At 36.6% G+C, this 25431-nt stretch overlaps 1 protein-coding gene and 1 long non-coding RNA gene across 27 annotated transcripts in view; one reads left to right on the top strand and one right to left on the bottom strand.

Moving 5' to 3' along the window:
- Nucleotides 1–25431, top strand: part of DLG2 (discs large MAGUK scaffold protein 2) — a gene marked incomplete at its 3' end in the record, with an annotated part of 2041616 nt that overhangs the window by 1548499 nt on the left and 467686 nt on the right. For all 26 annotated transcript variants that reach the window (XM_082682853.1, XM_082682879.1, XM_082682864.1 and 23 more), the window contains 3 exons: nt 7609–7745; nt 21430–21574; nt 23987–24125. In XM_082682853.1, the coding sequence (XP_082538979.1) occupies nt 7609–7745; nt 21430–21574; nt 23987–24125 (421 nt within the window). The remainder of the gene's footprint in view (nt 1–7608; nt 7746–21429; nt 21575–23986; nt 24126–25431) is intronic.
- Nucleotides 10392–25431, bottom strand: part of LOC309840635 — a 28619-nt gene continuing 13579 nt past the window's right edge. The window contains exons 2-4 of the long non-coding RNA XR_014298725.1: nt 18879–19044; nt 17785–18117; nt 10392–12111 (exon numbers count right to left, since the gene is read on the bottom strand). This is a non-coding gene — a long non-coding RNA (uncharacterized lncRNA). The remainder of the gene's footprint in view (nt 12112–17784; nt 18118–18878; nt 19045–25431) is intronic.

The raw sequence follows: 25431 nt of genomic DNA on the forward strand, positions 1-25431 counted from the left end.
ACATAGTTACCTCACTCACGTTCATTGTAGGAGAGGACAACCTACATACATTTGTACATCCATACATGCATACATACATACAAAAGAGTTCCATTGCAAAGAACAAGAGACAAATAGGCAAACACTCCGACTATAAAGACTGGATGCTGTATTAGTTTACTGTGGCTGCTGTAACAAATGACCACAAACTGTGCGGCTTGAAAAAACAGAAATTTATCCTCTCAAAGTTCTGGAGCCTGAAAGTCTGGTGTCAGCAAGATTTATCCTTTCAGAGAGCTCTGAATGTTTGTTTCATGTCTCTCTTTTAATGTTTGGCAGTTGCTGGCAATCCTTGGCATTTTTTGGTTTCTAACTGCATCACCACAACCTCTGCCTTTGTTGTCACCTGCACTATTCCCCGTGTGCCTGTGTTTCTATGCCTAAATTTTCTCTTCTTACTAGAAAAGTATATTCAGAATAATCCCATCTTAAATTGATTGTATCTTCAAAGACCCTGTTTCCAAATAAAGTCACATTCAAAGGCACGAGAGCTTAGGAGCTTAACAAATCTTGATGGAACATAACTGAACTGAGCAGATGCCACGTGAAATTGTGGTATATGGAGCAAGATGGATTAAGATTGAGAAAGGTGTGTGGGATGAGAAGATAGTAATGTGAAACGGTATAAAGGAAAACCACTAAATTGGAGTTGGGAAGACAGAAGGGGAGCTCCCTCATTCCGTGTCTGTTACGATCAATTGCAGACCCAATAGGAAAGACATACCTTGCGAGTCCTTAGGACTTCAGCTATTACTTTACCACCCCAGTAGAAGCAATAAATGTTTCCCTCTTCACCCTGACAACAACCCAGCCAATGAGAGACTCACAATTCAGCCAGCAAAAAGCCACTATACTCCCAGTTTACTGGAGTAGACTTTTTGTTTATAACAGCCCTTCCAACTTTCTCTTTTCCTCCATAAAAGAGTGCTTCTCTTCTTTGCTGTCCAGTATTGCCTATAATTTTACTATAGCTTGCTTGTTCCAAATTGTAATTTTCTTCTGTTGCCAAGTAAGCTCAGTTTTTGCTGATAAAATGACTGGCAGTCTTATTTTTAAGGTTAACATTAACCATAGGTAACTGTTTAAAAGCTGCAGCTCTTAACAGAGAAGAGGCTGGGACAAGTTCAAGAAAAGATATTTTCAGGATAGGACAGAGGCATGGTCAAAGCCAGAGAAGAAAAGCACTGCAGGTAAGAGATTTACTATTTTAGAGAGGGAAGAAAAGAAATAATGAGTGAAGTTCTGGAGTGGAAGGGAAGGTTTAGGCTTAGAAAAAAATGAATGAAGAAAGCTATAAGACATAGGGACTTTTTACAATAATAGTCATTAAAGTGATGTGTTAGAAGAATGAGTGGATATTATGAGGTACATTGAGAAAAAGTTTGGAACATTGTGATAAGTTAATTGGGTGATCTGGGAGACATTTTTTTCTTTTTTTAAAAGATTTATTTATTTGAGAGAGAGAGAGTAGGGGGAGGAGCAGAGAGAGAGTCCCAAGCAAACTCTGTGTGGAGTACAGAGCCCAATTTGGGGCTCCATCCCACCCATCACACCCTGACCAGGACCAGAGAGGAAACCGAGTGAATTGCTCAGAAGTCTGCATTACTCAGGTGCCACCATGAGAGAGTTTTAGGATTGCGCATGCTTAGCGAGGGCTGTGGGAAATATTTTTTTTTTTTTTTTAGATTTTATTTATTTAATTAGTTAGAGAGCACACATGTGCATGTGAGGGGGGTGGGGGGCAGAGGTCAAGGGATCATCTCCCGCGGACTCCATGCTGAGTGGAGAACCGCCTCAGGGCTCAAACTCCTGACCCTGAGGTAAGACTTGAGCCAGAAGCAAGAGTGGGATCCCTGACTGACTGAGCCACCTAGGCACGCCCCCGTGCCATGGGAATTTTAAAATGAACCCCTTCTTTAAACCCCAAACTTTGTCTTTTGGACCCAGGGAGAATCCAGAGAGTAAGTAAATAAAGTTTTGGCTTTTAATTAACCATACCAACAGTGCCCCGTGGGATTAATTAGTCTTTCAAATTAAAACGAAAAGTGCATTTCTGGTGTTTTTTAAGCAAAGTTTTCTGTCTGGAGAGGAAGAGATGTCAGTCAGCTCTCTGTGTGGGCCAGACTCACAGGTAAAGTTTTGTGTGTTGTTTTTTTAACTGAATCGTATTTACATGAGGTTAAATTGCCTGCACCAGTGGGTGTTTTCTAAAACAGGGCTGGCCAGGGGTTGGGCTGGATTCTGGTTCCTGTAGTAAAAACATGTAGTCAGAGTGTAGAGAATACCACTAGTGTTTTCTGTAAAGCAGAAAACGCCTTACCTCACGGATCCTAGATCAATTCTGACAGAAGCAGCCTGCTTAATAATAACGAATTGTTTGGAGAAGCCCCAAATGTGTTCTCTTAGGAAAGTCACATAAAATGTAATTGAACCATTATTGAATGGTTATAAGACATCATGGGGCTTTGTTCTTTACACCCACAAAAAATATATGGGAACACTGTAATCATACGACTCTTTTAAGCATTTGAGTTTTTATTCTGAGCTTCTCGAGCACAATATCAGTCTATGCTGCCAAGATTTTTTGCTTTTATTTCCCCACCTCTGTAACACCTTCTCCTCACCATAGGCAAGCAACAAGGGGAAAGGGTGAACTGTGAACTGTTCCTTCTCCTGTTCTATTTTATAGGATGAAGAAAAGGTTTTGTGTGGAAAAAGTTATAAGGTTTTAACAAGGTTCAGATATTCCTTTCCTTATGCCTGCATGTTCTGTGTTTACCTGAGAAATTTCAGTTTGCGGAGATGCAAGAAATACAGAAAGAGGAACCCAGCTTTGTGCAATAGAGCTAATCCTGAAATTGTTTGCTTGTCACATGCTTGTCAAACACATCAGTTTTTAATTGCTTCAGGAATTAGGTGTTTAATTTTCACCTGTTTTTTTGTTTTGTTTTGTTTTTTGTTTTTTTCTTACTAGGTTACCGAAACAGCCACTGATTTTACTTCCCTTTGCAATTTTAGTATTTATATTTTTCTGTGTCAGCTTTGTTTCTTACTGGTACTGCATAGACATGTTTAGGACTATTCTTAATAGTCAACATTCTACAGTAGGTTGTATTAGGGTCAGTGTTTTGCTGAGACCCACCAACTCTTTTCACTGTGTTTTATAATTGATTAGTCAGCCATCACCTGATGGTCCAGAGCCCTTTCTTCCTCCCACCCCCACCCCCAAGGCCTCTTTTCTCTTCTCTTTTCTTCTCTTCTCTTCTTTTCTTTTCTTTTTAAGATTATTTATTTGAGAGAAAGCAAGAGAGCAGGCCAGGCAGAGGGGGAACAGGCAGAGAGAGAAAGATAAGCAGACTCCCTGCAGAGCTGAATTTGGAAGGAGGGGGCAGAGAGCTCACCAAGCCATTTCTTATTCATAAACACTTCTTTTCAAAATGATGATAAGTTCTCTAAATTAGTCACTTCCATAAAAGCAGTGTTTTTGTTATTTGTAAGGCTTCTTACCTTTAAATCATAATACTCAGTGTATTTATCCCATTGAGGACCATTCTGGCTTGTTATAAGTACATGTTTTGAGTTTTTGCCAAGCATTTCTGTCTAAATTTCCAGCCTGATGAAGCTGGGATTTTATGAGCATCATGTAATGTACGTCAGGGCAGCTGACTCTTCAGTCTTTTAGTCACGGGGAATCCAGAGGATGTGTTGGTTTGAAAGGTGCTTTCCCTGTTGTCGATTCTAGTTTAAACTTCAAGACTCAGCCCAAGTGCTAAACCTTCTGTTGATTCTTCTCAGAGGAAGTCATGCTCCCCTCTAGGCTGACATAACATTATAGGACTCATTCTAGCGGGTTAAATCATGTCAAGGTGTTTAGGTATCGGTTTCTCAAGACAGCTTGAGAGCTTACTGACAGCAGAGAATTCTTATTTATCAAGCATCTGGTATGTGCTAATTACTATAGAACATGGATATACGTACTCCCTTATCCCAGATGAGACAATTGTGGCTCCAAATGACAGAGTCAGTAGATGGAGGAACCAGGACATGAAGCTGACTCTGCTTTAGTCCCGTTGCTGCCCAGTGGTTGGCATAATCTCTGCGTAGACTGAGGACAGAGATCAGAGTTGACCCAAGGCCAGTAATGCCTCATCCAGTTAGTCACTCCAACTAACAGTGCTCACTTTTTCAGCAGCCCCTCATTCATTAAACCTCAAGCTTCCTCTTTAAGGAGAAGTTTTCTCAGAGATCTGTGACTTTCTCCATCCTCTTGAATTCATTTGTTCATTCATTGTTCATTCATCCCTTGAATAATTAGGTCGTTATATGACGGCTTTGTTCTGTTGCTCAGCAGAAAATGATGCATATCCCTGGTATCATGGACTTCATATTTTCATATGAAAATGTGAAATGATATGAAAATATTACTCCATATTTTCATATCATTTTTATTGTCTCTTCAAAGAGACAATAAAAAATAAAATACATGAGTGACTTATATGTTAAGAGAAAATAAGTGCTAAGGTAAAATGAAAAGTAGCTTGAGATAAGGAAGTGGGATGTATTGTTAGGAAGTCAGACTCAGGCTCCTAGAGAAATTAAGATTTGAACAAAACCCTGAAGGATAGAAATTCCAGATAGAGGAAACAGCTAGATTAAATGCCCTAAGGTAGGAGTATGTCCACTGTGTTCTAGAAGTATCAAGACTGCAGCTGTGTCTCAAATGGAATGAAGAGGGGGAATATTACATAATAAGGGAATAGAGTGGTCCTAGAATGTATGCAGCCCACCCCTACTTTAACAAAATATATCCGGAGAATACCCAGTGCCTCCAAACTAATCATTCTGGATTGCCCACATTTTTTTTTCTTTTTTTTTTTTTAAAGATTTATTTATTTATTTGACAGACAGAGATCACAAGTAGGCAGAGAGGCAGACAGAGAGATAGGAGGAAGCAGGCTCCCTGCTGAGCAGAGAGCCCGATGTGGGGCTCGATCCCAGGACCCTGGGATCATGACCTGAGCCGAAAGCAGAGGCTTTAACCCACTGAGCCACCCAGGTGCCCCTGGATTGCCCACATTTGTCTTCATTGAGTAGTCTTCCCAAAATCAATGGCACTGTCTGGGCTTAGAACATTGCCTCAGCCAGGTTCAACCACACTCCCTTGTATTTCTGTAGTGTTTTGGTCAATTCTTGTACATTATATTGACCACAGTTGACAACAACTGGTTATATGATTCATAATAGGTGCTCAAGAGATGTTCGTTGAATAGATGGATGCATGAGTGAATCAATGAATGAGAACAGATTTAGTCTTAAAACACAGATGGATGCTCCCACCTATAAATAAATCTGTGTTCTAGCTGTAGAGATAAGCTACATATTTACTTATGTTAAATGAAACTTCTGGAATATGGCTGAGTGTTGATTAAATGCTGATTACTTTTCAACGTATCCATGTCCCATCCAAGAGAAATCAGGGACAATTTTCAATTCTGTACCATCAGAGGGTTCTTACTAAAAATAGCTTGTTTCACCTTGAGCAGAGTCACTAGTTTTTAACCTAATCTCTGGGGGAAAAAATTATTTCCTTTATAGCTGATATATTTATGTCTATAGTATAGTGATTTCATTGTCTTAGTACAGACTTCAACTTCAAATGTCAACTACATAGTTATTCCCTTTGTTGGACTTAACCTTATTTACAGTGGTAATTTGTTTCCTTAGCTCTTCTGTAACTCAGTCAGTCTGTGGCATTTACTATTATTATAGTGGATGTAAATCAGAGTCCCTGGATTTGTTTTAACCTTTTCTTTCCACAGTTTGGAATGACTTCTATACTATTATAAATGCAGTAGATTGATCCTAGCATGTGGGTCTGAAACTTTTGTAAATGTATTTTTTTAATTCCCCTATAATCATATATAAATGTAAAACAACAGTTTTGAAAAGCATGAGCTGATATGCATCATAAATTTCATAGGAAAAGCCAATTGGGAGCATTTTATTTACTCTTGGTCATCTTTTGCTCGATAAACAAATTCTTTAAATTTGAGGCAGATAGATACATTTATAGATCTATGGGATGTCAAAACATCAATAAAGAATAATTACCCACTTTAGTAGAATATTAGATAACAATTATTTTAATTGTCCTATCAATTTAAATCCATTTTGCATTTTTAACAACTATTATAGTTAATTTAACAGAAAAATTATTTCATTTCAAATGTAATTTCAGAGGTGTAACTTTATAATTTACTATGCCATTATTTTTCCATTATCTAATCACTTAGGCCATTAAAAGCCCCATTCAATATTTAATCAATAAAAGCATAGTGAAATGGAGCTTTTTTTAAGTGTTTTTCATTATTGTCATATAAAGTGCCAAAAATTTTTGATTGTTTTATCACAAAACAGGTTTTTGTTTTTGTTTTTTTTAATACGAGATAACATAGTGGGTGGTTTGTTTAAAAAAAAGATTCTTCAGCTGCATAAGTCATAGAAATTTCCTATGCCTTTAGTATAAATTATTCGATTTATATTTATCTTTCTGAATAATTTCTATGGTAATAATTATAGTTTTGAAGTTCAGTGAATATATAGGCTACAGGTATTATATCGAATGTGTATTCAATCATATCCTGAAAAAGACCTTTTTATTTTTTCACACAAAAGAGTCTATCACTTGTTCTTTGAAAGTGCCCCCATAATGGTTTTTAATAACTTCTTATCCTCCCATAGTTTAATATAAACAAAGTTTTGTAAGCTATGGTACAGTATAAATTTGTCTCTCAAAATAGAAAATTTCCATGTTTAAAATTTGGCATTCTGGGATTTGTTATAAAACTAATAAAGGTAAAATACTATTTCTTGTGTCTTTAGACTGTGTACAGGGATGATTCATTTCTCATGTGTTACTACCTCACTAGCACTTAATATGTGTGAGGAAATATGAAAATATGACAAGGTGGCTAGAGAAACAAACAAGGACAAGCATCTAGTTTCTTTGTGCCTTCTCTCTGAAATTATTACATAAATATCTCATGTATCTTCCTTGTGGCTCTCGTCTGACAATTTGTGGAATTTTCTAACAGCTGTACTTTTAATCCTGAAATGTCAAGAGTATCTAGGTCTCTACCCAAATGATTTGCAATTCTTCTCTGTGCTAGGAGAATAACAACAAAGACAAGCTCATCAATTCCACATGAGCAAGGCTGAACTTGTGCTTTGCCTGCCTCACTGAGGATTCTTCCACATCCTTTTGCCATATCCCTATTTGGCCAATCACCCATTATCTGCTAATTAGCTAGGGAGCAACAGTTAGGTGGACAGTCTTGAAATATAACAAAACTAATGGCCATATAGGCTTGACTTCAAGAGCTTTGCCTCGTTAGCATTAATCAACAAACCGTCAAATACTTAACAAAATCGATTGAAGTAGAATCATTACCGTTAATTATTACTGTTGTAATAAACTGAGGATTAATTTTTTTTAGACTGCTTAACTATGGCTAATTGCATTTTCTTAAACAACAACAACAACAAAACTTTTCCTTTCCTTTCCCATAGGTTTAGGCTTCAGTATTGCAGGAGGTGTGGGGAACCAGCACATTCCTGGAGACAACAGCATTTATGTAACTAAAATTATAGATGGAGGAGCTGCACAAAAAGATGGAAGGTTGCAAGTAGGAGACAGACTGCTAATGGTAAGTGTGACTCATGCAAAACTATGTGTGTATTTATAAAGCTCTTGTTTCCCAGTGTATGACTGTCTCAGTTCAGGCTGTCATAACAAAATACCATAGACTAAGTGGCTTACACAACAAAAATTTATTTTCTTGGGGTTCTGGAAGCTGGGAAGTTCAAGGTCAAGGTTCTTTCTCATTCAGTTCCTGGTGAGATCTCTCTTCCTGGCTTGCAATCAGCCATATTATTGTTGTGTCCTCACATGGCCTTCCACCTGTGCTTGGGCTGCAAGAAAGAGATCTCTCTCTTCTTATTGAAGCCACCGGTAAATCCCATTGGATTAGGGCTTCACCCTTAACTCATTAAATTAATAACTTTAATTACCTCCTAAGGAATCTTTCTGTAAGTATAGTCATATTGGGTGGTGGAACTTCAGCCATTAAATTCCTAATAGTGATCACGAGCAGAAATGGAAAAAAAGGAAGAGCAGATTTTGTGGTGGGAGATTTCAGAAGTTCATGTACAATCGTATCTGTTTGTTGACATTTTAAAAACAAATCTGAATTTTCACTAGTTTTCACAGATAGAACAAGACACGGATTGTTATTTTTCCAAGATAACCTATTAGCCCAAGAGAGTGTTACTTGCCTACTGTTAGTAAGGTGGGCTTTGCGTAACAAAGCGTTCTCTGATTTTTTAATATGTACATTTCTGTGTCTCTCTGTGGTCCCTTGTTCAACCAGTGTAGACAGTATAAACAGTCCCTGATTTACCAGAATTCATAATCTAAGTTCTGTCACATGTGTAAACGTATATTTCCCCCCACCCCAATCAGATAGGGTTAAGGCTATTTTATTTACCAGCTGCCTACATGCTTCAGGACCCTGGGCAATGAGTAACACCAACACACGGCTGCCTTTCCTAAGCCATGGAGTTCTAGGATAAACTAAAGCAAAATTAAGGCATGACATAAGCAGTACAAATTTGGAATTGCACTTAATAAAACTACTTTATCTCTATTTACTATTTTATACCAAACCTACAAGATAATAAATACTGAAAATTAATAAAAGAGAGCTCTGAAGAGAAGTATATTATGTCTGCCCTTGTAAAACATGGCCTCTAATCTCTGCAAGGAGCCATTATCTGTAGCACAAGTGAGGATTGTTAGGAAAAGGTCAATTTATATCCTCAACAGAATAGTAATTTCTGTGACATGTGCAAGCTTCAGAGGTTGAACCTCAGTACATTGTGCCCACTTCCCTGGGCTTTAGACAGCTTGTCCTTGGTCCCATTCATCTAGTTTCATAGTTGTAAATGATCTTGGTATTGAATTACCTAAGTAAACCTTTATAATAATCTTGATAACTAATATTTATTTGGCATTTGCTACATTCCATGGATTTTTAAAAGTGCTTTTTTGTAATGAATTTATTTCTCACAACAAGCTGTTTTATATAAGCAAAGAGGAACTGAGGTATAGAGAGGTTTATTAACTTGGCCACAGTGATATAGCTAACAGTAGACAGAACTGGATTTCAAATCCAGGAACTGAGGCTTATAAGCACAAAGCATGATCTTTCATTTGTTTCTAGAATTTGCCAGTCAAATCTTTCCTTCATTTCTTTAGTTACCATTCATTCATTCATTCATTCCTTTATTTAGCAAGTTATATAATAAACACCTACCATGTCCAAGGCAATAACCACTACTCAGGAAGTAACTCTGTCAGGAAAAAATTTATGATCATACTGGATGGGCAAAAAATGTGGCATTTATGACTTGAGTCAAAGTGGCAATGAAGAGTGTGGGCCTCTTTACCACCTGAAGTTTTTCTCTTTCTTTCTTTCTACCATTTTACTATAGTATAGTTGACATATAAACAGCTTTACATATTTAATACATATAGCTCTATGGGTTTGGGTATTAAATATATACCCAAGAAACCATCACCATTATTAAGGCTAAATATATTCATCATTTTCCAAAGTTTCTTCTCACCCCTATTATTATTGTTTTTATTATTTTGTGCTTGTGTGTGGTGAGAACAATTAACATAAGATCTACCCTTTTGGTAAATTTTAAGTATGCAATATGCTTTTATTAGCAGTAGGCCCTATACTATGCAAGAGAACTACTATTTTCATTCTTGAGACATTCTGCATTTTTTTTATGTTGTTGGCTGTTTTTTGTGTTTTCTGATTTTTTTTTTTTTTGCCTTGGATGTAAAAGTTGGTTTTTTATAATTTTGTGTCTTCTGAACCAGAAAATTATTATTGAGGTATAAGATCTAACAATGTCTCTCAAGAATATAGACTTCATTGTTAGTTGACTTAGGAATAAAATACACCATGATATCCATCTTTTACGTTGCATGAAATTGAAAAAGCTGAAGAGGACATTTTCATTCTAAATTAATGGTTATCACATTTGACCTTTGGCTCATTGCTCTGTAAAGGTTTGGTTGTAGACAACTCTTTTGCCATTTCTTTAGTGGCTGCTGTTTTAATATCAAGCTAGATGTTGTGTGTTGTTTGATTGCTTGAAGTTCCATTTAAGCTCCTAGCTTTATTTTAAAATTCTTTAGGTAGCATAGACATTTTCACAATATTTATTCTTCCATGCTATTACCATTTTCTTGATATTCATTGTACATGTAATGATTTCAAAAATAGCCGAGAAAAATCTTTAACTATTCTGAGTTTTAAAGCCTGTTAAAAAAAAAAAAAAAAAGAACCTTCAACAATAATAGGTCTCTCCTCTCTTATGTAAGGAAAACATAATTAGTACTTCCAAGGCAACTGCCAAACTAAATCTGGAAATGAAAGAAAATGATTCATTTTATAATATTCTGAAAGAAAAATAATGCTGAGGAAAAGAATAAAAAAAAATCACGGAAGCCACCCTGAAGGACCAATTATCTTGCTTCAACCCAACAATATTTATTAATGCTCTCCTTCTGTCATTCCTTTCCACTTCCTTTTCTCTTTATTACCCTACATTCACATCATCTTTATCTTTCTCCTCTTCCACTCTCCTCCCCCAAAGGAAGTACAAATAATTTAGATTCCGTGATTTACCAGCTGTACCACACTGTATATTTTTCTCCAAATAGCTATTCTCCTTTCTAAAGCAATTTGCACCACTCCCTCCTCTCACTCCTTAGGAAAATTTCTCCCATATGTTACTCATTCATAGTTCTTTAAGCAAACTGGCCTAAAATGAAACTCTGTTCATTTCCTCATACCATCTATGTTGGGTCCTTTTTTTTCCCCCCTAAGTACTTCTTATAACTCAGAATTGAAAAGTATCTCTCTTACATGTTATCTTATTCCAACTCATTTGGTACATCAGAATCCACAGAAAAACAAGGTGAAGTAGTCCCTCACCTCTGCGAGAACACACGAAGGGTGGAGAATTTAATGCCTCCTGGAAGCTACCCATTAGATCCTAGCTATCCTTAGATTTGTTTTTTCTTAAAATTATACCAAAACACATGTCCCTCTACATTTCTTGCTTTATTCACAGCTCTGTCCCTTGGAGACAGAAAGGTAAAGATTAATTCTACATTTGTTTGAAAACTTACATCTTGCCACTTTTTTTACTTCTCAGCCTTTAAGATGTTTTACACATTTTCTCTCACTTTTGAAGTCAGTTTTACCACACAGCCACTTATCTTCTCTAAACAGATTACCCTTTTAAGAAAACTTTTGATTCCTTAGAATGTTATTCCCCCACTTTTAAAAACACAGGCAATATTGTTGCATCTGACCTTTACATTTATTCTATAATAAGGAAAAAATTACTCTACCTATCACTTCTGCACTAAGACTCTTAGCGTTTCAAATAAAACGACTTTAATGTCAGTCTTCTCTGATGTTTCCTCGTGTGCTCAGATGCATGGTATTTGTTCTCTTTACCAAAATAATATATACATTTTTAATTCTCCTGCTGCTTGGCACTTATTATCATTCACTAGAATTTTGGTTTTTTATTTTGTCAAAGGCCAATGACATCTGATTTTTATGGACTATATCAGTGGTTAGTGTTGTGATCTCAGACTAAACACAGTAACTCCTGGCCTTTGATTTCTTGAGACAGAGGGTTAGAAGTTAACAGTATTAATAATTTTTAAATTCATTCATATATTTTTACACACTGGTTTTTATGAAGCCCTATCAAGATGATACCGGGGGCCACATATATTATGGAGAAGTGATCATTTTCTTCATCTTTTTTCTACACAATACCAGAAAATTTGAATCCAGGGTCATCTGACTGTCTTTTATACAGCAATGATGTGAGCTGTTACTTGTTGAAACTTCCGTCGCATTGTGATTGGAAGTTTATAGTCTTAGTCTCCTTTTTTCATAACTTTTGCTTGACCTTGAAAGAAAAACATTGTCAGTAAGAGCACTTTTACATTTTTACAAGGAATAAGTCTGTGTTTTTACTTCCTTAAAGGGAAGGAGTAGACAAGGGGAAAGGTAAGAAAGGCATTGAGTGAAGTGGGAAGACGGTGGACTCACAGCCAGCCACCCAGAATTAATTCGACCTAAATGACCTTGGACAAGTCATGTACATCTTTGGTCTTCTGTTTTGGCCTCTATAGCATGGTAGCAGTGCCTTAGATCAGTGTTTCCCAAGTGTGTTTTAAAATATTAATCTCATTATTGTGTCACATGAAAAGGTCAACTAAGTATGGGAAATTCTACAACTTGTATCTCACCTCTCTTACAGATTCTCAATGAACTTAAGTATATTAAAGAGTCAGTGAAATTCTGTAATCAAGGAACTAATTTAACTTGAACACTATCATCTTCAAACAGACTTCATTATGCAACACTTTGCTTAAAGTGAACAAAGGAGCTTAAAGCACCTAGAACTAGTGTTCAGGGGAGTAGACTCGATGTGCTGTGTGAGAGTGACTTTTTGTTTATTTTATTTTTTTATTACGTTTATTTTTTTATTTATTTTTATTATTTTTATTATGTTTATTTTATTACGTTATTACATTTTATTACATATAGCCAGCATATAGTACATTAGTTTTTAATATAGTGTTTAACAATTCATTTGTTGCTTATAACAACTAGTGCTCATCACAACATGTCCCTCCTTAATACCCATCTCCTGGCTACTCCATCTCCTGACACCCTCCCTTCTGTAACCCTCACTTTGGTTCCCTGAGTCCACAGTCTCTCATGGTTTGGCCCCCTCTCTGATTCTTTTCATTCAGTTTTCCCTCCATTCCCCTGCGGTCCTCCATGCTATTCCTTATGTTCTGGGTGTGAATGAAACCGTATGATAATTGCCTTGACCTATGTCACTTAGCCTAACCCCCTCTAGTTCTCACCCATGTCAATGCAAATGGTAGGTATTCATTCTTTCTGATGGCTGAGTAATATTCCATTGTATATATGAACCACATCTTCTTTATTGATTCATCTGTTGAAGGGCATCTCTGCTCTTTCCACAGTCTGGCTGTTGTGGACACTGCTACTATGAACATTGGGGTGCATGTGCCCCTTCTTTTTCCTACATCAGTATCTTTAGGGTAAATATCTAGTAGTGTAATCACTAGGTCATAGGGTAGCTCTATTTTTAGCATCTTCAGGAAACTTCACACTGTTTTCCAGAGTATCTGTACCAGCTACAGGAAGGAAGGTTTTATAACCCATCAACAGTGGAAGGAAGGTTCCCCTTTCTCCACACTGTCACCAATACTTGTTTCCTGTCTTGTTAATCTTGGCCATTCTGACCGGTGTAAAGTTACTCTTATTTTTATTTCAAAATTAATATGCTATGGTAAGGACATTAAGTGGATTTAGGGAATGTGAGTGGAAACAATACAATTTTCTGAACAAGTATTAGTTGTGAGCACTTTTTAAATTAAATCTTTTTGGTGATTTACAAAACTGCCTAGCTTCACCCAAATATTAATAAGAAAATCACCTTGAAGGCAGGGCAGATATGTAAGAATTTCTGAATCATGAACAGGACTGAAAGCACTTGAATTTGTTAGACTGACCTTAGATGAGAACTGAAATGGGTAACGTTCTCTGCCCATGGCTCTTCCCCGTGGAAGAGTGCAGCTCGCACACAGTCCTCACTCTATCCCCTGAGAGATGGAGAGGGCAGCCAGTACTGTTACTCTTTCTTTCCAGAAGAGAAAGTTGGAGCTTAGAGATCACAAAGGGATTTCCAATAGGACATAACTAATTGGGAAATCAGATTCAGACCCAGATGTTAATGTCCTAGTGCCACATTCCCTCCACCAGTTTATGCAGCCCTTCTGGTTCTTAATCCTGCTCTCATATTTCAATCACGTGGTAAATTTTTGATCACTCTGGATGCACCCTGAAGAATCAAATGAGAATCTTGGAGGTAGGCACCACACTTCCTTTTTAAAGAAATCATTTTAAGTCTCCCAGGTGATTCCGATGTGTAGTCAGGTTAAGAACCACAGTCCTACACTGATCTAATCACATTCTAGCCTGTTCTGCTGCTGCTCTAGTGCTTCTCCTGAAGGTGACTTTGGGGCTAACATTCTTTCTATCAAGCCAGTACAGTATCATTTAGCATTTTCCAACAATGGGCTGACCACATTTAGAAATACTTCACCCCTCACACTTTCTCCCCTGTAATTAGAGTACTTTCTGAAACACAAGGGGGAAAAATCTGGATAATAATTTCTTGGACTCAGTTGTAATTTTTTTCAAATGTAATAAAATCAAAATGCAGTGCAGTTGCAATGACATATCTTATTTGAGGGTTAAAACCTCCCATTATGTTGTTTTCTATTTTTTTTTGCTTATATTTGGTTTAACACTGGCTATAGAATTCGCTCTCTATATATTAATTTAATATTAAGTTAATATATATATAGATGCCTACTACAGAGCAGTGGTTTCAAAATTATTTCCATCTGTAAAACACAAAAAAATTGCCTCATATATATATATATGTATATATACTTATATATAGTTCCCTATTTTATATTGCATACATATATCACTATTCTAATACATGATATACATTTTAAAACATACATGAAAAATAGGAAGATGATAATTAGTGTGATAAATATTTTTTTTTAAAGATTTTATTTATTTATTTGACAGAGAGAAATCACAAGTAGATGGAGAGGCAGGCAGAGAGAGAGAGGGAAGCAGGCTCCCTGCCGAGCAGAGAGCCCGATGCGGGACTCGATCCCAGGACCCCGAGATCATGACCTGAGCTGAAGGCAGCGGCTTAACCACTGAGCCACCCAGGCGCCCAGTGTGATAAATATTAATAGAAGTTCAGATACAAAATTCTTCCTGTGTTCAGTGGATTGCCCTGCGGTTCATATCATATTGTCCATGTTGGTGACCACTGCTATAGAGGTCACTGGAAAAGTCAATCAAAACGTCATTGTTATTTGCTCTGTCTATATGTAGAATAAAAAGTTAAGAAATTCATCAACAATTAATGGAGGAGAAAGAAATTCACACTGTTGGAGTTTTGATCGTGTCCTTGATATTCTGATGTGATCCATTACTCCCATTCTCTACCAATCTTTCATCCTTATATCCCATGCCTGCCACAGAGTGAGTGTCCTAGAAACGTGTGTTGTTTGTTGAATGACCTTCATTTCTTATCCTTTCTGACTCGACACAAATGTAACCTAGAAACTCAACACAAATTCCTCCTTTGTCTTATAAATTAGGGAATTTTTTTTAAAGATTTTATTTACTTATTTGACAGAGATCACAAGTAGGCAGAGAGGCAAGCAGAGAGGGTGGAGGAAGCAGGCTCCCTGCTGAGCAGAGAGCCCGATGTGGGGCTCCATCCCAGGACCCTGAGATCATGACCCGAGCTGAAGGCAGAGGCTTTAAACCACCGAGCCACCCAGGCGCCCCATAAATTAGGGAATTTTGATAGCTTTTCCTTGGAATGTTACTTTTTTTAAAATTTAACTTAATTTTTTTCAGTGATCCATAATTCATTGTACATGGAATGTTACTTTTAACTTATTTATCTAATTGTTTCAACATTTATGAAGTGCCTACTACTTATGGTACATCAGTTGGAGGATTACAAAGATGAAAACACTCTAATTAGGGTAAATGGGTGAATGGTGAATGAGATACCAGTTTCTAGTTAAGGAATAAGTAAGCTGGGGAGGGGTGGATAAAAGGTATAGTATAAAGAATATAGTCAGTGGTACTGTAATAGTGTTGCATAGTGACAGATGGTAGCTACACTTCTGGTGAGCAAAATATCATGCACAAACTTGTTGAATCACTGTGTTGTACACCTGAAAATAATGTAACATTGTGTGTCAGCTATACTCCAATGTCCAAAAAAAAGGTGGGGGGGACAATTTAATCATTGCCTTTTAGAAAATCAGTCCTTGAACAGGAAAGAGACATTGCAAGATTAACTGTTGTAGAAGGTAGGGGGTGATCATTTTCACAGAAGGAGCTAGTTTCAGCAACAAAATCAGCAGAAACATTGTGTATGATTGTGAAGTTTGATGACTCTTTGTATACTGCTCTTACACGATGTCTTTTCCTGTTCATGGTATCCCTCCTTTCTCCTAAACATAAATAAATCAACAAATAAATTAGTATCATCCCTATTTTGCATATAAGGAATCTCTAATCTTCAATAAATATGTTAACTGAACAAAATTCATGAATATAGGAATTGAAAACAGATGTGGTACTACATTTAAAATTTACTCTCATTATGCCAATTTATCTTCATTTCTAGAAACATCTAGGCTTAAAATAATAGCAGGTTTTTTTTTTTTTTCTAAAAAATTAAATCAGTTTGCTGGCCATTAGAAAGCAAGTTTCTTCTTCTCCATCCCAATTTTCCATCACTCCTGAGATCTTGCTATGTGTGTTTCATAATGAAGCCACTGCACTTTGGTTCTGGGATTATCTTGTTTCTTTTTCTTTTCTTTTTTTTTTTTTTTTTTTTAAGATTTAGCTGTTTATTTGAGAGAGGGGAAAGGCAGAAGGAGAGTGGCTTAAGCAAACTCCATGCTGAACATAGAGCCCGACGTGGGGCTTGATCTCACAAGCTCATGACGGAGATGACAACCTGAACTGAAACCAAGAGTCAGGCACTAAACTGACTGTGCCCAGGCTCCACACTTTGTTTCTGTTCTTATTTGAAGTTTTTTTTTTCTTTTTCATTTAAAATATAGAATTAATTTCATTCTAACTATAGTTCATGATCATTGCTAAAATAGTGAAAAATAAGAAGATGTTTATTATCCAGAGATAACTATTATTGTTCCCTATTTATTTGTGGTTACTGTTTTTAAAATAAAATTTTTTATATCCTTGAATTGCAGTGTACTGCAGAGATTTTAGCCTTTGGCTTATGCATATTCATTTTCATATCATTGATGTTAGCACATTAGATTTGTCAACTTTTTTATTTGTATTCATTTTTTAATTTTTTAAATTTTATTAGGTTTTTAAAATTGTATTTCCATTGTAGTTAACATACAATGCTATATTAGTTTTAGGAGGTACAATACAGTGATTCAACAATTCTATCCATTGCTTAGTGCTCCTTTTTAATTCATCTCATCTAGTGATCAACAACTTTGTCTCCTTAGAAGTTAACTTTGGAGTTCGTGATTTTTTTTTTTAAAGATTTTTTTCTTTATTTATCTGACAGAGATCACAAGTAGGCAGAGAGGCCGGCAGAGAGAGAGGAGGAAGCAGGCTTCCTGCAGAGCAGAGAGCCCGATGTGGGGCTTGATCCCAGGACCCTGGGATCATGACCTGAGCCGAAGGCAGAGGCTTAACCCACTGAGCCACCCAGGTGCCCCCGTGATTTTTTTTTTTTTTTTTTTTTAGTGTTTCTAGAGTTCCCCCATTTCCTTGTACTATGTCTCAGGTAATATTTATGTCCACCTCCTAGTTTGTGCCACCGTGTTGGTATTCCTGAATAAATACGGAAAGGTCAGCATCTCACCATCTGTACACCACCCATTCCTCTTTATTATCATTCTCCTGCTGCCACACCTCCCACCTTTGTCCCATCACATACCTGTTTGCTTGCACTCAATTTGATTCCCACAACACTGACCCTGCTCTTCTTGCAGGTTTTTTGGCACCTCGTTCTTCAGCTAGTTTGCCCTCCTTTGTCTCTGCATCATGCTCAAATTCAGTGCTCCCTCTTCTGTTGGAGAAAATGCGTCCTCTCATCTCTAACCTCTCTCCTTGGCCTCAGTCCTTCATCCTATTGCAAACATATGGCCAGGCTGCACACATGCCCCGCTCTGTGTAGTGCGCCCACAGAAACACTGCATTCAGATGCACATAATTTTTTTTTTTTCTGAAATCAGGCCAGTTGTTCAGTGTTCACCATTATAGGCAGATACTTGATGCAAAAGAAAAAAGACAATAAAAAACAATGACAAGAGCAACTAGCCAATCAGTGTAATGTCCCTTCTCTCTGTGTACAATCAGCTCCAGCTGTAGGCCCTTTATCTTGAGAGTTCATAGGATAAGGCACACACATAATTAACCCAAATAAACCCACTTTCGTGAAAAACATTTTGAAGACTTCAGCACAAAAGAGCACTTTTTGGTCCAGATCCTGTACTATTCTGAATTTTTAAAAAGACCACACAGAAGCCTCATCAACAGTACCCTAATTAAACTCATCAGTTCACAGATGTTTACAGGAAAATGCTCAGCAAAAATTTTTACCAAGCATTCCTGTTTCCTGAGAAGAGAGATGTATGATGACAATAGTAATAGTAATAAAAGCTAAAATGTTAGCTTTTATTACTATTATTATTATAAGAATTTTAATATTCCTGCCACTTTACATAGACTAATACATTTACATCAATAACACTTTGAGGAAGCAATTATCATCATACCTATTTTACAGATGTCAAAACTGAGGCTAAAAAGATTAAGTAAGTTGGTCCAAAGTTACACAGCTAGAAAGAGCTAGGACCAGGACTCAGATCCTGGTCTGCGCGACTCAGAAGCATGCGCTCTTGTGTTGCCAATATCATGCTACCTGTTCTATAACTAAAATCTGTGTTAATGTTCCAATACTTTGAAGTCACCAAATAAAAACCAACTGAAGTACTACTATTATAAACCACCATTATCCCCACTTCTCACCTCTACCCTTTGCTCAACTTCTTTCCGGTCTGAGGAGTTCTCAGGTGGTACTTAAGAATCTGTATGTAAAGTCCTTCTCAGTACGTTTCAGTTTCAGTGCTTGAAACTTGAAGTGTATCTTACTAGAATATGAGATTCAAGGGAGCTGGAGATCTTCTCTGTCTATCTGAAAAAGGAATATAGATGAGTGTTTACAAGCCTGGTATCTGGATCCAAACTGCTTGCTTTTAATCGGCTTCTACCACTATTAGATCAATGACTTTGAACAGGTTTCTTTTTTTGTTGTTGTTTTTTTGTTTTGTTTTGTTTTGTTTTTTGTTTTGTTTTGTTTTTTGAACAGGTTTCTTAATCTCTTGAAGACATGCTCTTCTAATCTGTAAAATGAAAGTAACTGTAATAGTTACCACACAAGTTGTTGTGAGGTTCAATTGTGTTTATGTATGTAAATGACTTAGAATAGTTCCCAGAGTGTAATATAGGCTCTGTAAGTTTTAGCTATGATTATGATTTTCATCCTATTTATTACATATCTCTAATATGTAAAACCATGACTGACACATGGTAGCAATGCATTGACCAATGGATGAATAAGTGCTAGATGCTGGAAATACAAAAGGATATAAGAGAATGTCACTTGTTCAGAAGAGAACTATAGGAACCAGAGGAAAAGTTGATATCTTAATGGAAAGTTCATGGTCAGCATTCATATATATACATACCCCTCCAGTTCCAGGGTCCCTAGCTTCAGCTATACCATCAAGGATTAATTGGCACATAGAATTTATAGAACATAGGCAAAGGGGGGGAGGGAATGTTGCAAGGTCTTCTATGACTAACGTGCTAATTAAATAGTACAAAGAATATGTACAGAATCCAATCTAGTGCTCTCTGGCATGTTTACTTTAATTATGCATTATTTCAGCAGAAACTAACTAAAGAATAACTCCATTAAAATAATAGTAGCCAAATAAGAATAATGTAGGTATTTAAAACACATCATAAATGTTTTAAAACCATCTAAGAGAAGTGCTGGAGAAATTCCACTATAATGTCACTGCTATGAAGTAAAATTGCACTTTCATCAGGCTCTTCTGTCCAGTAAAATGGAGGGGTTGCTATTGAAGTGGATGGGAGTAGAGTACCCTTGAACTTGTTCACCTGCCAAGCCCTGTTTACTAATATTAGCCTTAGAAAATCGACTTGTTAAATAACATTTTGCTGGGATATTTGTTTATTTATTTATTTTGGTGGGGCTGCGGAGGAGAAAGAAAGCATGCAGTAGTGAGAGGGAGGCTCTTAAACAGGTTCCAGCATGGAGCCCAACATGGGGCTCAATCATGACCCTGAGATCATGACCTAAGCCAAAACGAAGAGTCAAGGGTTAAACAATTGAGCCACCCAGCCCCCCACATGGGAACAATTTTTAAAGTGGAAAAAAAAAAAAAACCAAATTTGTGTAATTCTAGGAAAATTGGGGCTCTCATATAGTGGTGGTATAAGAGTAAACTCGTGCCTCTTTCCACAGGACACTTTAAGAATAGGTATCAGAAGGCTTGTAATATTCATATAGTTCGGTACAACAATTCCACTTGTATGATTTATCCAAAATAAACATCAAAGCTGTGTGAAAATGTAGGAAAAAAATGTTTACTGCAACATTATTCATAGTAGAAAAAAATGAGAAGCAAACTAAACATACTTTAGTTACAGATTGGTTAAAGCATTAGTTTACTACCATGCAACACAGTGCTCTCTAGGAAACAAAGTCACGTTGTTGCCATATGCTATGATATGGACCAATAGTCACTCTAGATTTAAAAAGCAGTTTTCAAAACAATATGTATAATATGGTCACTGATATTTTAAAAATATATCCCAAATAGAGAGACTGGTTAGTTTTTCTTCTTCTTCTTCTTCTCCTTTTTTTTTTTATAGTTCCATAAGTATGTATTACCTTTGTAATTGAAAAAACCATAGCATAGGGAAAGAGACATTTGACCCCTCCTTTCTTTTATTCTCAAATAGTATCCTGATTTGCATTATGATACATTGCTTTCTCATAGAAAAAAACAGAAGCAGCTTTGTTTTTTTGTTTTGTTTTGTTTCTTGGGTTGTTTTTGTTGTTTTTCTTAATTTATAAAACATTATATAATATATATTTATTATATTATATGAAATATTATAATATAATAATACATTATATTATTATATAATATATTATATTAATATTATTATATAATAATATAATATATTATTATATAATATAAGGTACCATTGTTGATGGTATATATATATTATATATATATATACCAATTACAAAGGTAATACATATATTATATATATATATATATAATATATATATATGCCATCAACAATGGTACCTTATCTGCTTTGGCTAATGCCATAAATCCATCTTTCTGTCTGAGTATGATGTAGATCCTGGATTGTAATCATTGCTATTTAATGTTTAAATAATCCTGCATATGCTTTTGCCTGTTTCTTTTCACCTGCCTAGATTTGACTCTAATATTGAGTATTATTTTCCTTTTAGGTAAACAACTACAGTTTAGAAGAAGTGACGCATGAAGAGGCAGTAGCTATACTGAAGAACACATCCGATGTCGTTTATCTAAAAGTCGGCAAACCCACCACCATTTACATGACTGATCCTTATGGGCCACCTGATATTACTCACTGTAAGTACCACACTCAGAGTCCCTGTGCCAGGGGTACAGAATTGGAATTCTGCAAAACTTGGCAAAGTACTCTGCATCTTTGCTCTTGTTTAGCTTGTGGAAATAGTTGCAAGGAACGCTGTACTTCACTCCCTGATTGCCTTACAAGCCTTAACTAGTGTTTTGTTGGTGGGACACCGTGATGGGTTAGAAAGTCCACCATTTAAGAAAGGCTTAATGAGGTATGTTTTGGACAGTGTCATTACAGTAACATAAAAGCAACACCTTTTTAAAGTCTACTTCTCAAGGCCCTAAAGTATGATAGCTCTCATGCCATAGTATCCCCCTTTCCTAGTTCAAACCTACATAGTAGCCAATGAAGAAAGAGAAAGACTAAAAGACCAGAGACAGCTCTTTGCTCCCTCCTGGGGGAGAGGATCTTGCACTTGGCCAGAAACATTATGATCCTCAATCACCATCGCCATAGCTCTTCCCTTTACCTGAATATTATATTGGCAAGAAAGCAGTGGGGTGGGGGGGGGGGGCTCTCAAACACTATGGCAGTAGAAATGAGTTGTAGGTGGGGGTTTCTAGGACAAAAACTAACTCTGAGATGCTGCTTTGTTGAGTCCTGCAAAATCCACTCCTACAGAAGCCCTGTATTTCCTTCTCAGTAGGTCAGCAAAAACTTGATCTAAGGTTCTGTCTTTGGGGACTAGATTCAGAAGCAATTTTTTTTTTTTCTACCTGAGATTAAGGGATAGTTAACATCACTAAGCTTGCTCATTCCGAAATTTTGAGAAACCAGTTGTGAGATTGGGATCTCGCAATAGCTAAAGAACCTGCCACTAATTAGTACTATGGTCTTAAGCAAGTCATTTAACCTCTCTCAGACTTAGCTGTTTCTGTTGAGGGAAATTTAAAGGTTGAATAATTTTGTTAGCTGCTCATTATGTTAGCTATTGCTTTTCTTAATGATGATTTAGAAATGACTTGCCCCCCCTTGTCTTTTTCTCAAGCATGCAGGAAGCTGAGATCAGCCTCACCTTAGGATATGAAAGAATTTTAACTATTTTATTCTCTTCATATCAACTAAAAGAACACAATTGCCTTGTGTAAATATTGGTAGGCTAAAATCCAAACTGCTGAAATGTAATTTGTACAGAGATAAGGTGACTATCTTTTTTTTCTTTTGTCTGCAGTATGAATGGTAACAGTAAAAATGCAATAGAATAAAGGTAATAAATGGAAATGTTGGGAAATAATAAAAAAAAAGTTTTTCAAACTGAATGAATTAGAAAAAGCAGCCTTGAGACTCTGAGCTACTCCCTGAATGGTGTAAAGAGATAAAAACAAGAAAACAAAGCTTGCTATTCAATTTAAAATATATATATTGAGTAACCTCAATATGTAGAAGACACCTTATAAGGTAATAGGTGGGATAGAAAGGAAATGCAATCATGGCCTTTACTGGAAGAAAGGCTAATTCAGATACACGGATAGCAGCAATATTTGGCAACATAAGAAGGATACCATGGGAGATAAAAATGTACATGCTTTTGGATATTCAAAGGAAAGGGATACTACCTGTCTTCCGATGATCATAAAACTCTTTATGGAAGGGGTGGCGTTTGAATTGTATCTTAAAGAATCGATGAAATTTCAATATCAGAGATGTGTTAAGAGACAGAAATTGTAGGCAACTGATGAGAGCACAAACACTGGGAAGAGCTGTCTTAGAGGACTCTAGAATAGAGGGTATTAAAATGGATCAATCTTGTAAGAATGACAAAAGGAAAGGTTTATATTCAGTACAGTAGCAGCAATGGAGAACACTTAAGCAGGAGAACAGCACTATGAGAGTTGGATTTCTCAGTGTATTAAATGGATTTCTAGAGAGGGGTGGAGCAGGCAGGAGGGGCTTTCATACATTCGAATGGATGATGAATTACTGTAGAGAACTAAGAAAGGCCAGTGCCCTGGGCCTTTCTGGGGTGGTAGTACAGCATATTTTGTGATTCAAGTCTTACACAAGAACTTGCTCCAGGAGCCTTCTAGATTTGATGATTGAATATTAATTATGTGAAAAGAATGTGAGCTCTGCAATTAGAAAGCTAGCATTTTTATTTCAATAGAAAATTAATCATCCTTCTGAAAATGCATGTTCTGGCTCTCTTCCCCAATTCTTCTCTTCACCTAATTATACAAAATGGGTTTATAGATATAAATGTTATTACATCTTTCCAATCCTAAAGGTCAAGCACCATGTGCTTGTACATACTAAATGCAAACAAACAGTAACTCCACCCTCTTAGGAGACAAGAAAATCCTCAGCATGTAGCAAAGTCTTCCTATTTTTAACAGAACTGTAGCATGACACATTGAATCACCCACCTAACAGGTTTCTTCTCTTTTCTCTTTTTCACCCCTTAGCTTATTCTCCACCGATGGAAAACCATCTACTCTCTGGCAACAATGGAACTTTAGAATATAAAACTTCCCTGCCGCCCATCTCTCCAGGAAGGTACTCACCGATTCCAAAGCACATGCTTGTTGAAGACGATTATACCAGGTCAGATATGCTTATTGGTTAATTGGACTTGTGATCACTACGGGAAGAAACGGCCTTTGCCTAACATGTCAGCCATTGCTTTGGGGGCTAACTCAAGTTTCTGAGCACCACTGAAACTTATTATTATCTTGTCTCCTGTGGAAATCTGCGAATTCTTGTAAATATGTATCATTAGGAATCAAAATCACTAATCTTTGTAAGAAGTGGTACTATACATGTACTCCACACTTTGCAGTTTATTAAGACTTTCACACGTGATGCCGTTAGAGCTCAACGGCCATTTTGTCAGATAGCTGACTTGAGAGGAGGTGGTACTGAGGTTCAAGTAAGGAAGTAACATACCAGTACCACATTTCTGTTTACTGGGGAGTCAGGACTGAAACCTTTGCCTTTTGGCTCTGAATACCATGTTTTTGTCTCCAGTGGCTACTCGCAGTTCAGTGGAGTTGGCAAAAGAGTCAACCCTTCCTTTAGCACAGTAGCTAGAGGTAGAAAGAAAATGGGTGACATTAGCTACAGATGGTTTGATTTTAATACACACTGTTAATTCCAAAGGGAACAGGACAGGATTTGAGGATAGAGCCCGGAACCATATTGCTAATGCCATGAAGTAAAGCCAAGTTTAGGCAGCATACTTATGAAAAAGTCATGTGTGAGAGTCCACAAAACAGACCAGCTTCCTTGACTTAATTGTCACCATTAAGAATTCAGTAAATGTTGGATAATGAATAAATCCACAAATGAATATGGGAATAAATAAGAATAAATGTACTTTTTCTTTTTTATCTTTCAATGTTTTTGTTCCAAGGTAATGTATGCTCTTTGCATTTGGTGAAGTAATGAGATAATGTTCAAGAAACAAAACCCTCTCCCCAGATCCTGCCAGGGCAACCATCTTGATGTTCCCAGTGTAACATCCTGGCGTGAACCTTTCATACCTTCTGTGTGTTCATACAAACCCAAACAAACTCACAATCAGTTACAGATGGGGCTTGATACTGTTTTTACAAAGTAAGTTTATATTTTAGAAATTGTTCTGCAACTTGCTTTTCTCATTGAACAATACTTTTACCTGAAATGAGATTACATATAAATACATACACACTTTTTCTGAAAGTGTTTGTGTGTAAAAATGATAGAGATGAACCCTTTTGGTTTAATATCCTGCCTGTCTAATGAAGCCATTTGTCAGCCTTTAAAAAAATAGAGGAGGCTTCCTGCCGCTTAACTTCCCTCACCGGTACCCAGGCCTGCTTTGGTCTTTTCATTCCTTTGCTATTTCTTTTTAAATGATTAAGCATTTTCC

The sequence above is a fragment of the Mustela nivalis genome (assembly GCF_964662115.1).
Source record: "Mustela nivalis genome assembly, chromosome: 9".
Taxonomy (NCBI): domain Eukaryota; kingdom Metazoa; phylum Chordata; class Mammalia; order Carnivora; family Mustelidae; genus Mustela; species Mustela nivalis.